The 17,931-nt window shown below is 51.2% G+C and overlaps 1 protein-coding gene across 1 annotated transcript; it reads left to right on the forward strand.

The window, feature by feature from the left end:
- The first annotated feature begins 342 nt into the window (after window positions 1-342).
- NOX5 (NADPH oxidase 5) lies at window positions 343-15,012 on the forward strand. The gene is given in 14 exon segments (XM_066635722.1): window positions 343-462; window positions 1,047-1,197; window positions 2,540-2,750; window positions 6,388-6,622; window positions 6,845-6,998; window positions 7,312-7,487; window positions 8,257-8,439; window positions 8,607-8,739; window positions 9,747-9,895; window positions 12,783-12,943; window positions 13,093-13,177; window positions 13,288-13,387; window positions 13,629-13,795; window positions 14,618-15,012. Coding segments are annotated over 14 exon segments (2,157 nt in total). The 3' UTR covers window positions 14,750-15,012.
- The last annotated feature ends 2,919 nt before the right edge of the window (window positions 15,013-17,931 follow it).

Here is a 17,931-nt window from a genome sequence, read left to right on the forward strand (position 1 = left end):
ACAAATAAGCAACAAATGGCCAGTGATTTGCTTTTGAATTAGATTTTTACCTTCATGAGGATACCATTTAGATTCTGTGCCTCAAACTCCAATCTGTTTCAGGCCACCTCTGAGACCAAGGCATGAGTGCCCTTCAGGGAGAAAGGTGAATTACAAATCCAATAAATAATAAATAATGAGTGCAGCAGTCAACTTGCCTGTAAGACCTGGGCTCACCCTTGGAACCAGGAGGGACCACCAATGCCCAGGGTGGTTCCTTCCTGCCTTTGAGTGCTGAAAGTCACATCTGATGCTCCAGGCTCCCTTTTTGACAGCAGTTCTGGTTTCTGGTTTCTTAGGACCATGAATATAGAGGACGACACCAAGTGGCTGGAGTGGGTAACCAAGCAGTTTGAGAGCATCGCTGGGGAGGATAAAGAAATCAACTTGGAAGAGTTCAAAGCTGCTCTCATGGTGAAGGAGGCAAGTTTCATCTGTGGGGTAGGAAACAAAGTTTATCCAAGGTGAGAGGGCACCAGTGGCTCAGACCAACCCTCAACCATGTTGCCTTTGACGGGGGCGGGGAGTTGATGCAGCTGCCTTGTTTCTGGCCATTGGTCCACCTAGCTAAGGTGTGTTCACCACACTGAATGGCAGCAGCTCTCCCGGGACATCTCAGGCATGTTGACGTCTCCTCAACCCTAACAGGTGGTGGCAGCAGCCTGAGACCAAGATAGGCTGAGGAAGCAGGGAGTTGAGATAGGAAAGGGAGGCTGGAGAGGACCACAGAGTGGACAAGTGGGGCTGCCCTCAGGAAGGAACTGGGCAAGCTAAGGAAATCTGGAGGTTGTTGGACTGTGGGCCAGGGCAGCAGGCCAAGAGGTGTGGTGAGGGGGCTGGCTTTCACATTAGAATCTGAATCTCCATCAGCCCCCTACACCTTCTGGCTCAGTGGTAGTTCGCAGTAGTAAAGCAAGTGAACATGCACACCAGTGTGGACCTGTTATTTACCACTGCATTATACTCCCTCCACTGATTTTGAAAATGTTCCTCCCTCCCTCTTGTAGTCCTTTTTCGCTGAGCGGTTCTTTGCTTTGTTTGACACGGATGGAAGCGGCACCATCAGTTTGGACGAGCTCCTGGAGGCCTTAAAACTGCTGATACACGGAAGCGAAACAGACAAGCTCCATTTCCTCTTCCAGGTTTACGATGTGGATGGTAAAATTCCAAGCAGCACATGTTGGCTCTCTCAGGTTTTATCAAAACAAAGTTGTGTTTTCAGATCCTTGACTTGGCACCTACCAAAAAAGACAGGAGTGTAACAGTGCTCTTGGCTTGATTCATTTGCACAGAACAATAGGGCCACCTTCTTGCTTTCTTCCGTGACTGTGGACCTTTAGCAGTTGTACTCAACACAGAAATTTAACTTTCTGCAGTTTCATTTGAGCAATCGTGCTAGCAAAATTTAGTTGCAGCTCACTTGATCCTGAAGCTAATCTTCAAAAAGTGGATTGACGCACGAGATGGTGGGTCATGAAATGCGTCGGCGCATACGCAAGACCAGCACAACCTGCCCACATCCACTAGAAAGAGACAAGGTGTTGATTTCAGCATTAAAAAAAGCAAGAAATAGGTGTGAATGAGTCCTCCATTGCATGGAGGGGAAGGAACACTTGTGTGCTGCAATCTCTCTGTGGAAATGCCAGAGCAAAGCAGGGCAATGTCTTCCCAAGGTCCAAAATGTCACAAGGTGATGGAAAATGTTTGGATTTTCCAGAACTTTTCTTCAGGCTGACTGTTAAGCAAAACAAGGGGAGAGAGAGAAAAGGATAAACTGGACACGACGGAAAAGCTGACATTGGAGTGACTGCTCAGCTGTGCACTTTCAAAACAAAGGAGAGAGTTGCTGTGTTTGTTTCTCTGTCCCAGCAGCCCTTGATCCAGTCTGAAACCTCTGCCTTGACTCCAGCAGTTTAAATAAGACTGCTGGTCACTTTCCAGTCCCAGGCTTTGTTTTCAGATGGCTACAAACTGCAACACAGCCCTTGGAGCTTCATGCCCGGCTTAGTCTTCCCCTCCCCAATTTTCCTCATCATCCTACCCAAAGGGGAGCTCTGGAGAACTTAAAAACTTCCTCACTACTGTGTGACGTTTTAATTGACTCTGATAAGAATAACCCTGCTTTTTTTTTCCTAAAGAAATTAAGACTGCCAAAATGTGGAAATTATCAATAAGGAAAGAGTGATCACAAATGAGCAAATAGTGAGTTAGATGCCACAGAGGCTTTTCTCCCTTTTCTCTGTTTGGATATATGCCAGCTATAGGTCCAAGAAGACCTATAAGCCACTAGGAGGCCTATACAGAGATAAGTAGAAAATATTTTTACTTACCACTGGCAGTGTCTTGATTGCCCTCCCCACCATTGGATGCAGCGCATGCCCCATTGGCACAGCTGCACCATAATCAATGGAGAGGGACAGGATTGGGTCATTCATTTTGGAGTCCAGCCTCTTGCAGGTCAATATATCTGGGGTCAACTGGAAATCCTCTTTCGTTGCAGGCAGCGGCTCTATTGACCCTGATGAATTGCGGACCGTTCTAAAATCATGCCTGAAAGAGAGTTCCATCTCTTTGCCAGAAGAGAAGCTCAGTGATCTCACAATGGCACTTTTTGAGTCTGCTGATGCTGACAGAAGTGGCTGCATCACTTTTGAGGAGCTCAGGGAGGAACTAGAGCATTTTCCAGAGGTGATGGAGAATTTAACCATCAGGTATTCCTCCTGCATCTTCCTAACCCTCTCTATACTCTTAGATTTTTCCTGGCAAGGGCTATCATGGCAGCTCTTCCCTGTGATGTGGGTCTCTCATGACCCAGTCCCAAAGCTTTCCTTATAGCTCTTCACACCATATCACACACACCCTCACACTAGCAGCTTTCTTCATTGTGCATGCACTCACACACAAGCACTGGGGCCCAAAAGTGCCAGCAACTCGGGAAGCAGGTGGGCATGTTTCCAAGAGGTCTTTCCAAAACCTTCCAAAATCTTTGGACAGGCCTGTTTGAAGGCCGACTGTTTGAAGGGTGAGACTGTTGTTCTCTGAAGAGCAGTCCTACACAGCCTGGTTACTGGCAGGCAGGGGTGGTGGAGAGTGCTGGCTGCCAGGCTGAAAGGGCTGACCTTGACCAGGAAAGCTGTTCATGATTTGGGACCAAAATAAGGTGCCACAAGTTTGTGCCTTAAAGTTTTCTCCTCCATCACTTTAGGGATGATGAAGATTCGGACTAGCGCAGCAGTGGGTGAAGGAGGTGTGGGAAAGGATTAGATTCCTCCTCCCATATGCATCAACCCCAATAAAAATCTCACCCTCACACAAAGAGGCTGCTTTTTGGAAAAGACACCCAATCCTGGACCTCTTGAGTCCAGACTGGCATCAGCAACCTGTGTGGCAGAGGGTTGCAGCCTTTTCTCTCCAGCCACAGCTGCTGCAGTCTCTTGGGGATGGACTGCGGTCCCCTGTGGCCTCTCAGCTCAGCATAATTGAAAGGCTGGAGCCTGCTGTTCTTGTCTGTTGTTGACGCTGCGGTGGAAAAAGTGATGACTTGCGACAGCGTGAGGGAGGAGGGCACCCCTTTGCTTGGTGGATGAAGCAACAACAAAGAATCTTGTGGCACCATCAAGATGAACAGATTTCTTGGGGTATAAGCTTTGGTGGAAGAGAGCCCACTGGCCAGATGAGCTTCGTTGTTGGCTCTCATGAGAACTTCTGCCGCAATCCATTTGTTAACCCTTAAAGTGCCACAAAGCCTTGCCCTGTTCTTGCTGTCACAGATGTCCTGTGGCTGTTCTCTTCTGGGATTCATAACAGGCTGTAGTAGCAGGAAGAAGAACTCTGCCTTTGAAAAAGAGAAAGGCTGCACCTTCTGTGTTGTGGCTGTGAAGAAGGCTATTGCCTTTTCCATTCATGTCTGCCATCTGCATACATGTGCTCTTCACAAAGAACAAGAGGGCAAGTCCTCCTTCAGTCTGTGACCTACAGTGACTGTGCAGGTCTGTGACTAAGGGCCTGCAGTCTGTAGCGCAGCACGGGGGAGCCAATGGAGAGAGGAGCAGGATCAGGTAAACAGGAAGAATAAGCAGAGATGTCAGTGATGCCAACTTGGCTTGGATGACTGCCCTGGCTTTGGGGAGCAAACCCTGTGTCAAGGCTTCCTGGAAGTCTGCTTAGGCAAAGTGGACACCTTGCACTGGCCATGTTGCAGGGGACAAGGCACGTCAGAGCTTCTCCCCCGCAAGCCAGAATTTGCTGCCACAAAGTTTGGGACCTCACTGGGTAGCAGCCCTCACACAAAATGGACTGGATTCCCCAGTCCAAAAGGAACATGCACCCTCCACTTCGCTTTCAACATCCACCAGGCTTCAGCCATTAAAAACTTTTTCCATGCAAGCAGTTGCAGTAACTGGTGAACCCTTCCGGCCTCTGTCTGTGAATATTGTCTGCTGGTACTTGAACAAACCAGCAGGTGGCTCTGTGGTCATGGAGGCTGGAAGTTATGCCAGACTTTGCACTCGTGAGTTTCCGCCTCTTTTATCCAACTAAATACTGAGGTGCAAGCTGTGCAGAGTCCAGTCCAAGCCCCTTTTCCAAAGGCAGGAGCACCCCCTTGCCAGTTCGTCCCCAGATCTACACACATGACAAGGTGCTTTCCTAGGAGGACCGGTATAGCGCATAGCAGCGCTTGCAGAGCCATTGCTGCTGAGAACTCCTGCGAATGAGCAAAGCCAACTTCCATGCAGAAGGAGGTTGCACCTACCTTCCAGTTCACTAGCTCATCTGCCCTAGAGAGAAATTCTTGCCTGATACCCAAATGGCATTCAGACATGCTGTGAGAATGAAGGGAACATAACAAGAGCTAGCAGGAGTGGAGTTATCAAACCCCCTTCTAGAGAGCCTTTGAAAAAGGTAGTTGGGTGCATAGTTCTGAGAGAGAGAGAGAGAGAGAGAACTATGTGATCATTGCTCGTGTCGCCAAGCTTAGGAGTAGACCATATGGGGATGTGGGGACTTAGGGGGACCTGTTGTGACTCCTCACAGGCTTCTGAGGATATTCTCTTCTATGTCTCTGATATTTCCCTTCCTTCCACTATAACCTGGACATGACACTTGAGGAAGAGGTGGCAGCTCAGTGGCAGAGCCATTCCTGCCTTCCTACCTGCAGACAGTCCCAGGTTCTATCCCTGGCTGGCAGCACCTCCAGGTTGGAAGATTGGCAGGACTCCTGCTTGAGCCAAGGGGGAGCAGCTGCAGCCAGTGTGGCCCAGAGCTTTTTAATCAGTGGTGCTGGTGCCCCATGAGTGATTCTGGATGATTTGGTAGGGGGCATTTGGCCCCTCTTGTCATGGGGATCATGTGGGATGGCCCCATTTCTGACTCGATCCCACGGGGAAGTAGAGAGGGCCAGGGATTGTGGGTGTGCTCTGCACTCCAGACCTCCTCGCATTTAAGACCAAGCTTCTGGTAGCCATGATGTCTGCATGAAGTGCCAGTGGACCTCCACGTATTCCACTCTCTCCGTTCATCAGGTGTCATCCCAACAAAGTGGTGTAGACATCAGACCTCTTCTTCTACCTCAGCAGGTTTCAGTGTTCGCCATGATCAGAGTTGTAACACTGCCCACTTTCTGCTGAAGCTTGGTGGCAGAGGGAGAGAGCGCTCTGCACACTGGGCATCAAGAGAGCGCCATCTATCTGCATCTGTCCTTCTGGGCAAACAGCAGGCCTCTTACCTCCCCAGAGGGGCCTTAGCTGTGTGGGTCTGTGCAGATCAGCCCTCCCAGAGGTATTGTGTCGGTCAGCCTGCTGCCTTAATTCCCAGTGCAAGGCTTTGGCCAGAGTCCCCTTCAGGATGTTGGGCAGAGCTGGGCTGAAGCTCAAGGTCCTGAGAAGACAGCGGTCTGGGCAGGGCAAGACACCAGGGGCTGGCACAGCTAGTCATAACTACGGGTTGCATAGACTGATGAGCAAGCAAGTACATCCTGGGGCCAAGGTTTCTGTGGGCTTAGGCAAGCAGCATCTCTCCACATTCCCACTTTCCTGCAGCCATGTCGTCTGGGCACAGGAGGCCAGGTACTGGGATCTAGACTGCCGGGAACCCCAATCACCACCAAGGCACTGAGGGGCCCAAACTAACTTAGCTTCAGCAATGTGACTGCATCGTGTGCCCTCAGGTCGTGCCCTGGGACAGTTCTTTGCATTCGTGAGTTTTAGGAAATGGTGAGGTGGAGCCTGCCTGCATCACACTGGCGAGCGAGCCCCTTCTGCCAGACCTACAAAGCATGTCATCCATCCAGGACCTCTCCCTTGCCATCCCATCACCCCCTGATGTGCTCCTGTCTCTCCATTCTCACAGCGCTGCCAGTTGGCTGAAGCCCCCCTCCGCCCCAAAGAAGAGGGCCACCCCTCGCTACTTGAGCCAGGCCTATTGGCACAACAACAGGAGCAAACTTCTGTTCCTGGGCAGCTACGTGTGTCTGAACGTCCTCCTTTGTGCCCAGGCAGCTCTGAGGCATGCTGGCTCTGGTGCCTGGATCGGGGTGGCCAAAGGCTGTGGGCAGTGCCTGAACTTCAACTGCACATTTGTTGGGGTGAGTGTTCAGGCCACCTTTGGAAAAATGGAATTTGTCTGTTCAAAACCCCTGTAAAGTGGCTGACAAAAATGTTTCAGGAGGCCCAGAAGGAGCGAGTCAAAACTCAAACTTCAAAGGCTCTGAAAGACCTTCTGATTCTGCTTTCGGAACCCCTGGATTCCATGAGATGGGGGCCGGCCAAACCCACGCTGCAGTGTTTGTTCTTTTTCTTGATGAAAGGTGCTGATGCTACGCCGATGTCTGACCTGGCTCCGGGCCACCTGGGTCGCCAGAGTGCTTCCTCTAGACCAGAACGTCATTCTGCACCAGCTGGTGGGCTACGTGACGGCTGCTCTCGCCGCGATTCACACCGGAGCTCACCTGGCCAATTTTGGTAAGCACCCATTTCTGGGTTTGCCCCAAATTGCCAGTGGGGCATTCCACTTCTGGCGCTAAGGATTAGCTGGCTGCAGTGCAACTGAAATCTGGAGGCTAAATCGCACACCCCGTCTGTGCGTGATAGCGAAGGCAGAGCTCAGGTGAGTTTGACTGTAAGGCTGAGTGGGTCTCAAATAGGGGGAAGTCGTGTCCACTCTTGAGGAGCCCCACAGTTTGATCTGTCTGTGTGTCATGGTACAAAAACATCCTCACTGGGGCACATCACTGGAATTCACTCTCCCCCCCCCCCCGCTTTCTCTCCTCTCTAGTGAGAATGTCTCAAGCCACAGACAGTTACTGCTTTTGGGAATACCTGCTCACCACTCGGCCTGGGATTGGCTGGGTTTATGGAACCGCCTCCATCACGGGCCTCCTGCTGCAGTTCCTCATCTTCCTGATGCTTGCCTGCTCCAGTGCCTTTGTTCGCCAGAGCGGCCATTTTGAAGTAACGTTGATTGGCCTCTTTCATTCCTTTTCAGTCTAATCCCATGCATGTCTGCTCAGAAGTAAGTCCCACTGTGTTCAATGGGGTGTCCATCCAGGAAAGCGTGTATAGGATTGCAACCTTTGATTGCTTTCAAGTATGGGGATGTGCCATAGCCCCACGGCACAGCACAGGCTTTGCAAGCAGAAGAGCTCCAGTTTGATCCCACAAATTCCAGGCAAGCTGGGGTCCTGGGAAAGACCCTGCTGGGGATCCTGAATCATCACTGCCAGTCAGTGAAAGCAACAGATGGACAATATTCTGATTCGGCCCAAAGCAGCTTTAGATGTTTGCTTAGTGAACCAAACGTGTACAACAAGCACCCTTCAGCTCTGGTCTATAGTTTCTCTGCCAGGTTCAGCCCTGGGCTGATAATAGATAAAGTGGTGTTGTTGAACATGTACAGAGTGCTTTCCCTTCACTGTTGAGAAAGCACAGTCTGATGCCACATGTCTGGTCTGTAGGAGGGGTGTTGAGAGGAAAGCCCCCTCCAGCGCCTCTTGATTGAGAAACCAAATCCTGCCCTTCCAGCTGTTTTGTCCAGGAGGGGGGATGGCAGCTGAGACATGTGGGAGCAGGTCCATATCTTGCTTGGCTCTTGCTTTGGTAATTACATATCTTGCTTTGGTAATTACTGAGGGGTTCTCCAGTAGTTTAGGCAGTTCAGTCTCTGTCCCTCAAAAGCACGTCTCATTCTCTGCAGCTGGATGCTGTTCCTTTCCACTGGCAGGTCTTCTACTGGACTCACCTTTCTTATATCTTCATCTGGGCTTTGCTCATTGTCCACGGTCCCAATTTCTGGAAGTGGTTTGTAGTGCCCGGATTTCTCTTCCTCGCGGAGAAGCTCTTTGGTGTCGCGCTATCACGCATCGGGGCGCTGTACATTGTGGAAATCAATCTCTTGCCATCTAAGGTTGGTTTCCCAAAGAGTGATGTGAGGTAACACTCATTCTGAAAAGATGCCTCATTTGTCAGTGAGGGGAGAAGTGGGCACAAGACCTGGGTCCAGAGGTCGTCACCCGCAAGCAAGCCTTGTGTGCCTGTCGCTCTCCTCTTCATGTGTGTGTTTTCTAAATCCAGGTGACTCACTTGGTGATTAAGAGGCCTCCGTTTTTCCACTACAAACCTGGGGACTACGTCTACCTGAACATTCCGTCCATAGCCAAGTATGAGTGGCACCCCTTCACCATCAGCAGTGCTCCTGAACAGCCAGGTGGGTGCCTGCTTAGAAAGCCAGCAGACCTGGGGCTTAAAGTTAAGCATAGAAAGGGCAAAGACACCTTGAGCCCTTGAACAACCTTGTCCTACAGTAGATAGAAAGGCAGCGGCAGGGCCAGGGGCCTTGGGTAGTTGTAGGTCCTGTCATCTCACTGCAGTAACTCAGGAGCGTAAGTTGCACTGAGTCAACTTGTGTTCATGCTGGAAAAGAAGGTTGTTGGAAGCAACATAACTGCAGTCACCTCTCTCCCATGTGGCATTCTGTCTTCAAAATATGGCATATGTCTGTTTGGCAGGAGATTCAGGATAGACAAAAGGACGTCACCTTGTGCACCACACAGTTCTGAAACTCCCTGCTGTGGGATGTGGTGGTGGCATCTGGTGTTAGATGACTTCAAAGGGAATATGACCAATTTGTAGAGGGGGAGAATGAGCCTGCATTGTCTGCTGGCCATGATGGCCAGATGGAACTCCCAGGTTCAGAGGCAGTCTGCTTCTGGATGCCAGTTGCCGGCGGTGGCTATCACTGCCTTTGTGGCATGCTGGTGGGCTTCCCAGAGGTGTCTGGTTGGTCCACAAACAGGATGCTGGACTAGCAATGTGAGCCTATGCATGTCTACTCAGCACTATCTTACTCCCAGGAAAGTGTGCATCGGATTGCAGCCCAAATGGACTTTTGATCTGAACCAGCAGAACCCTTTTTAGGTTTGTGCAGGTTTGTTGCTTCATTTTTCAAAACCAAGATTGCAGTACTAGAATTCTGAAAAGAAGGCAAAGCTCAGATCTTTTCTGACCTCCCCTCTCCCCTCCCAGAATGCTAGCAATCAGCCCCCCCCCCAAATGAGACCATGATGTGTTCCAACCTGTGCATCTCTCTTGCAGAGGGTACACTGAAGCCATACCTCCCAAGTTGGCCTTGCTCTGAGCACATGGCTCTGATCAGGAAGGGCAACTGCAGAGCTATTGCCTTTCCTGGGTGACCTTCTGTGTGTCTCCCCAAAGGGACCCTTTGGCTGCATGTTCGGTCGCTGGGACAGTGGACCAACCGCTTGTACGAACACTTCTACCAGAACCTTGAACTGCCCAGCCACAGGCCTGAGTGCTTGGCCAGAAGTCTGTGGAAGAAGAAGCGATCACAGAAGGGCGTGCAGGTTCGGGATTTTAAATAGGAGCTGCCATGACTAGGAGGTGTTCTCTGGCCTTTTTAAAAAATAGGTTGGGTCTTCATATTCTTTGGTCTTGCCAGATACACAGAACACCTGGGGGTCAGGGCTGTCTGGAGAGAGCAGGGGCTTCATCTATGTGTGAACCCAGCTAGGAGAAGCACCCATGCTTGTGCATGCTTGAGCCTTAACTGGGCCTTTTTTTTGCAATCAGTATGCACAGAATACTGAGCACAACCCATCAGTGAGGTAAGTCCTGTCAAGTTGGGGGTGGCAGTGGAGCAAGACAGCAAAGTGGGGGGGGGCAGTTGTCACAGTTTGGATCCTGCCACTCAACCAGGGCGCTTCCTTGCACCTCATTTCAGAAATATCTGTCTGCCTCCCCTGAATTGGATGACATTGTGGCCACCAACGATGATGAGATGGTTGAGATCTTATCCTGCACACCTGTCGGATGTCCCAGCTGGGAGACCAACAGCATCAGCATGTCCAGTGGGCATAAGGGGGTGGAAACACAGCCCAGAGGAGACAAGGTCCTGCTTCTTGTAGCAAACATTTGCACCCACATTCCATCCTCAAGATCAGTTGCCTGCCCCCGATAGGAAGGCACCTGTAACATGATACAATTGCACATTTCCCAGTCCAGACAGCTGTAGCACAACAAGGCTTAGGTTTCTTTGGGTAAGAGAACCCTGAAGACTTCTGGAGCCTTGATTGTATCTGGACAAATGCACAGGCAGGGTGTAGTGGAAGCCAAGGGGCTCTTGCAGTTCGCAGAGGTTCTTGCATCAGCTCCTGAAAGTGACATGACTCGCGGGCTGCCTCCACTCCTGCTAAAGGTTCTGCACCACATTCTCAGCTCTCTTCCTCTCTCCCTGTGCCCAGATGCTCTGTCTTGTCAGGCTTGCTCCCTGGCAGTTTCTCTGTGTGAGCATCAGTGGCATAGAGCCTAGTACAGGACCAGACCTGCAGAGGTTGGGGGAGCTCAGTTGCAACAGTTTCCTCCAGCCCTCTTCCACTCTGGCATTCCTCTTCTCCCTACATCCAGCAATAGAACATTGCATTGCCACCCCACCCACCCCCAACCTCCATCTCCTCCTTCTGCAGGACTTGCCTTGAAGGCTGCTTCTAATACTAAACTGGTGGGCATTTTGGGCAGGAGGTTTAAATGGATGTGATGGACTTTTTGCTAACATGATTGTTTTTTACATAACAGATTTCTGGCAGGCAAAGTGGGAACAGGATACTCTGTAACATCAAGGTAAGGTCTGGTGCAGCTCATTTATCCAGCTCCAGCAATATCCCAGGTGCTGTACATAGTCCAGAAGGATCCCTACCCCAGAGAGTTTACAGTCTGCATTTGCTGGCCAGGACAGGGTGGAGGGAGCAAATTCAGAGTGGTTCAGGTGGCAGCAGAGGTGCATGGAAGCCAAGGTGAACTGCCCTAAGAAAAGCTTGGCCAAAGGAGAAGGTGGGGGCAGAGGGACAACAGAGGTGGCGCTTTGACACTCTGAAAAACTAAAAAGTTTTGCTGGAATGGGGGTGCTTTTTGGCCATGGAGCTCTGCTGGACAATGAAAGAGGAAAACCAAGTGTGGTAAGACAGGAAGCATTGACCTTGTTGCTTGGGCAACAGGAATGGATTGTGTGTGTCCCCCAAGAAGGGAGAGAGCAGTGGGATAACTTCCTTTGCTCACAAATATGGTTGACTATGTGATTCTGTGACATTATAATGTTCACTACGTGATCCCTGATTGCCTGGGATTGTGCTGTACAGAAGCCCAGGGAAGTGCTCTTTCACCAAGCCATCCAAACAGCAGCAACTGAGGGATGCTGTCTCTGCAACCAGGCATGAAAAGAGCAGAGGATTGAACTTTTGCAGGGATGCTTTCCCTTCCCCTTCCTGAAACGGAATGTTCCCATCGAAGTAAATCCTTAGGAAGATCTGGCACAGCTCTAGGAACAAAAGCAGTAGATCATAAGATACATTTGTTTCTAATTCTCTTTCCTTATTAGTTCCAGCTTCTCTCCCCACTCTGAACCCCCACATTCATCAGCCAGGAAACAAACATGGTTTCCTCAACAGAGGTCCTCTCTCTCTCTCTCTCTTGTATGTGTGTGTGTGTGAGAGAGAGAGAGAGAGAAAGAGAGAGACTTTCCAAAGGAGAAAGGTGAAAAGTTGTAAATTTCATGCAGCTGTTTGATAAAAATGTGTTGTCTTATGTGTGCTAAATCAATATGTATGTTGAAGGAAGTAAAAGATTTAGTGATGGATGAACTCACCTTGACTTGATGTGGAATTGAGGTAAGAAAACAGGTATTCTCCCAAAAAAGACATGGAATTGCTCAATTTTTATTCTGAGCTCCATTCTGAACTTGGAAACCCTGTTGCACCATTAACAATGTCACTGGAAAGACAACAAGGTTCAAACAGCTCCCCTCCCCACCCCCCTGTGAACCCCTGAAACCTGCCCCACGCAACCTTCCCTTCCCACAAGACTACCTGGTAGTGAGGCAATGGTGACACTTTTTTTTTTCTGGAGGCCTGAGTGTAAGGACAGACAATACTATGAACTCAGCTGCCTTGGAGAACTATATTTCCCAGGGCTCCCTCTACCTCCAAAAGCTGTTGCAATGTTCTAGGAATAAGGAAGGGAGGCACCACATGGAACATTCCAGATAAATCTAGCTGCTTCTATCTTTGCCAGCAGATAGGGAAGGGGAGAGGAGGGCAGAGAAGGTTGGCTGGAGGCAGTGATAGGTGCTAAACCCACAAGGATGGTCCACTTTGAGAAGTGGCCTGGGTTTGGGATTTGAATTGAGGGCGTTTGTATTCTGAACTTTAAATGGGCCACTTCTCCACTGAGATTGTCCAGTGAGCCTTGTTTATCCACTATCTTCTCTCTCCTAAGTGTTACCTCGATGGTCCTTATGGGACTCCCACAAGAAGGATCTTCACCTCGGAGCATGCAGTGTTGATTGGGGCGGGAATTGGGATCACCCCCTTTGCCTCCATATTGCAAAGCATCATGTACAGGTTGGTCTGCAACAGATCATAGGAGGGCAAAATTCTGATTCCCCTTTTTCAAAACTGTTTATCAAATGTGGGGTCTTTACTGAGTGAGCTTCTATTTGTTAATAAGAATAATTGAAAGCTCACATATTTCTTTAACTTTCTCCCTCTAGGTATCGCATGAGAAAGCAAATCTCTGATAGCCAGAACTTCACATGGGGTGACAATCTCAAAAACGAGGACATGAAGCTACAAAAGGTGAAATGATTGATTGGTTGGGAAGTTTCTGTGGAGACAAAATTTGTGCGACAAAAACAAAAAATCATAACACTCCCACAACTACACACTCCAAACCTTCTTGTCTTCAGGTGGACTTTATCTGGATCAATCGAGACCAAACTTCCTTTGAGTGGTTTGTGAGCCTCCTGACCCAGCTGGAAATCAGTCAGGCTGATGAAGACCCTGGCGGTATGTGCCCATTTGGTTCATGGACACCATGCGCCAACAGATGAACCAGCACTATGCAGCAGTGCTTTCCCCTTTCTCTCAGTCTTGCGATATATGCTCACAACTGGCTCAGGATGCTGTGTGTGTTTGTGCCTGCATGGGAATGAGAGTGGGAATGGAAGTGTCCCATCCAGGCTCTTCCTTGCCAAAATTAACTTGAAGTGCTCCAACGCTGCCATTCTGTTTTCCTTCCAATGCACAGACCATTTCCTAGAGATGCATTTGTACATGACTTCAGCACTCAGCAAAAACGACATGAAGGCCATCGGCCTGCAAATGGCGCTAGATCTGTTGGCCAAGAAGGAAAAGCGAGACTCTATCACGGGCCTCAAGACCAGGACTCAGCCAGGACGACCTGACTGGAACAAGGTAGGCTTCTTCACCAGCATATGCTGGACCGGTTGTGCAGCTGTCCTAGTACACCCAGCAGTGTGAACTGTTCTCTCAAATCTCAGGGTAGACGCCAGGACCATATTCAGAAACTTGGGGCACAGAGGACCTACAAAGGTACAAAGAATCCCTCAGAAGCCCCACATGATGCTTGGGCTCTTCCAGAAGGTCACAGGCAGGTGGCCTCAACTCCAAGTCTCCAAGACTCCTTTTGCCAGGCTGTTGTTGTCTGGGTTTCCAACACCCTCCATGCTTGGGTGCACCAACTCTCAGAAGACAGGCCCATATCATTGTCCCCCTCACCTCTGTCTTCTGTCCCTCCTCTCATTGGGACAGGGGGCTTTTCTCAACAGAAAAGGGGATTCGAGGCCAAGAATGTCACCAGTGTTATTAGACATTCTTATGAACCTCTGTGTGTTTCAGGCATAAAAGTTTTGAGTGAGGTCAAAAGTCAGGTGGTGACAATATTTTCACTGTATGCTCCCAAAGAAGGCAGAATGTCATGGGAAAGCACAGCTGTGGCTCCTGGGCAGGTTCTGCCACCACACTGCTCAGTGCATGCAGCCTGTATAGATGTGATAAGGTGACTTCACACCCACAGTGACAGGGTGGCACTGATATGGTGCAGCTTCTGCCACGTGTTTTACGGGGGCAGGAGGGGCAAGGGTTGTGAGTGCACCAACATGTCACAGGGATGTTTTGGAGGACCCCCAAGACAGCACAGTCACCCTCTTGGGCTGTCAGGACACACTGAGAAAAGGCTGAAAAGAGCCATTGCACTTCTGTTTTCTTCTCTCTCAGCTCTTTCAGAAACTGGCCAAAGAAAACAAAGGGAAGGTCCACGTTTTCTTCTGCGGCTCTCCAGCTCTCGCCAAGGTCATTAAAGCTCAGTGTGAGCAGTTCAACTTCAGGTTCTTCAAAGAACACTTCTAGGGGGAGTCCCTAAGTCAGTGATTTTCAACCAGTGTGCCACAGCACATTGGTGTGCAACAAACGGTCTGCAGGTGTGCCATACGAGTTTGGGGGAGGATCATTTATTAGTAGGACCATTGGGAAATGTAAGCCCCTCCCACAGCTGGCAGTACGGTGTGCCTTGCCAATTGCTCAAAAACCAATGATGTGCCTTGACAATTTTAGCACCTTGTCAGTGTGCCTCGAGCTGAAAAAGGTTGAAAATCACTGCCCCAGGCTACAAGCACCCATAGATGTTTCAAGAAGCTTTTGCACCATCAATAGCATTCCCAGAGGAGGGGCACACCATTAAGTTTTGCAGGTGCCTCAGTGCACCGTGTAAGCTGTCCCTCCCCCTTGCCTTCGGAGCCAAGCAGAGGTGTCTCCTCCGCTTTGCTCTCCCCGCTGGAAATGGCTCCAAAGTGGGAGGGGCCACTTACACAGCACATCAAGGTGCCTGCAAAATTGAGTGCTGTGCCCCCTCCTCTGGGAATGCTACTGTATACTATCAAACAGCTGGGAACATAGAAAGCTGAAAGTGAAGCAGGCAAGGAACAAAAAGCAGACCAGCAGCTCCAAACTGTGGTTGGCCTGTTCTACGTGGGTCATTTAGTTCTAAACTAGTTCGGTCAAACAGGTCATGGTGTGATGTCTAGACTGAGCTACTCATTGATGTGGCAATGATCTGTGACCAGATGGCAGAAAGCAGTTTGACTCTCCTCTTCTGTAGTTTGTTAATGCTGGAAAAAGTACAATTGTCATGTTAACACTGAGAATGCCTTCTGCAGGGCATATTGTCAAGTCTCTGCAGATAACAAAATGTGTGTGCATGTTTGTGCGAACATAGACACACCTCAAGGGCACTGAGTCAGCTTTCAGCCTCAACTGCAAAACAGCTCTCGCGTGCTGTCTCCTTGCTGCTGCACCCAGAGCTGATGCCTGGTCATTGGTGTGCCAAGGTCACTTGGCACCCAGGGCCCATAAGTTTTGGGCACCCCCAAGACAAAGCTATTTTCAGTAATAGTCATGACATGATGAATAATAATAACAGCCAGAGAAGAAACACAGACAATGAACATTTTCTTTTCTTGAACTTTGAATAAATATAATATATATGCTAACTTTGTAAGTTTGCATATTTATATATAACTTTGTATTTATAATCATACCAAGAAACATGCTTCTCTTGTGGGCAGCTGCACCCAATGCTAGCCAAAATGTGGCCAAGCCAGGGTCATCCACTTATGTCACCATCTTGGGGTGGCCCCTCAGGCACCCCCTGCAGCCTGGCACCCGGGGCTGCCCCCCCCAGCCACCCTCTTCGTACGCCATTGGGGATGAGGGGATTTTTCTTCTGTGCTGCACTGTGGAGCTGGGAAAGAGCAACCTGGAGAGCTCAGCCATAGCCAGCAGAGGGTGCTGCTTGGGGACAAGGGCATGTGCTTGGTGTGCACCAGGGCCTGGAGCGACCCCAGTGCCCGCCTGTTTTCTGCTGCCAGGCCTGGGAGGGGGTGGCCCCGTGCTTGGGATCCCCCCCTGTGCAACTTTGCAGCAGTCTCTGGGGGCTGCCTCTCTTGAGTCACAGGTGGCGGATCCAGTACCCCAAGCCATGCTCAGGTCAGCCCTGGAGGGGTGTGTGTGGGGGGTCATTTCGCCACCCTGAGATTAAAAAAGGACCGAAAGGCCAAGGGCTTGATGATGGGGGGAGGGAGAGGGCTTTTGCCCACCAGTGGAATCAGCAACACATTCAACAGCGCTGAGACGCTGTGGACGAGTCAGAGGGGAGGCCACATGTTCAGCCCCCCCCCCCAACGGGGCGCACGTTTTCCAGTGTGATTCTTCAGGAGACCCCTGCGAGAGAAGACTCGGGCATCCCCGCGACTCCCCGTCTGGCAGGAAGGCAGGTAGGCCCCCTCCAGCCCGGACGGGCGGGTGCTGCTCCGCGAGAGGCGAGGAGGCGCACCTGCCAGCAGCCGCCTGGGGCGAAGGCAACACCCGGCTGGGGCGTGCGGGCGGGCGCCTCCCCTCTGGCAGCACCTCCTTCGCCGTGCCTGATGGCGCGGGACTCTGCCAGCCCCCCAAGGCGGGGGGGGGGGGTTGGTGGCTGTCGAGACGGTTTGGGGAGGGTCGGGGCAAGAGCGAGCCGCCACTCGGGAAGGTCCGGGGGGCAGCGGCGTAGCTGGAGGGGGTGCAAAGCACTAGGTGTCGAAGGCGCCGTGCAGGCACTCCCCTCGGAGGGAGGGGCGGGGGGAGTCGGACTGCTCCGAAGGGGAGGGGGAGGGAGCGCCTGCAGGGCGCCTGCCACCCCTGGCGCTTCGCACCCCCAACGACGCCACCGGCTGCCAGGCCTGGAGCCCGACGTGGCTGCCGAGTGCGCTGGCAGGACTTCCTCGCAGCGGGGCTGCCCGCCCAAGACGCCCACGCCGCTCCGGGCATCTGGAGCGGATCCCCTTCGCAGCCCTCCGGGCACCTCCGCTGCAGGCTCGGGCCACCCGCGCCTTGCCCACCAGAGGGCGCCGGCGACTCGCCCACCGCGGCGGCGCCCGGAATCTTGCCAGGGCAGGTCTCGCGGGCGGGGTGGTCGTTTCTCGGAGCAGCTCTGAATGCGGGGGGGGGGGGAAGGGGTGCACGAGCGCTTCTGCCCGGAGCTCTGCAGGCGGCTGCAGCTGCTCTTCCAGGCCAGCCCCCCATCCGCTGGTTCTGTGACCAGGACGGGACCCCCTCCTCTCCCGCCTTCTTCCCGGCCTGTTTCCATCCAGTCTCCCTGGCGGGGGGCACCGCTCGCTGCAGAGACCTGCTTGGCACGCGGAACCAGCTAGATCCACTCCTGGGAGCATCTCCGGGCAGGGCTGGCAGAGACCTGAAATTCTGCAGATCCGCTGCAAGTCACTGTTCACCCTGCAGAGCTACAGGGACCTATTTATTCATTTAGTATTTAGTTAGTTACTTAGGCTGCAGTCCTAACCACACTTTCCTGAGAGTAAGCCCCATTGAACAAAATAGGACTTGCTTCTGAGTAGACCTGGTTAGGATTGTGCCCTTCCTTACTTCATTTAAACCTCACCTTTCTCCAGGAAGGGACCCAAGGCGGCTTACAACAACAATTAAAAAGAACACAATCAAAAACATTATTTAAAAACGAGATAAAAACACATTTACAGCAA

Source organism: Tiliqua scincoides, chromosome 8 (genome assembly GCF_035046505.1).
Source record: "Tiliqua scincoides isolate rTilSci1 chromosome 8, rTilSci1.hap2, whole genome shotgun sequence".
NCBI lineage: Eukaryota > Metazoa > Chordata > Lepidosauria > Squamata > Scincidae > Tiliqua > Tiliqua scincoides.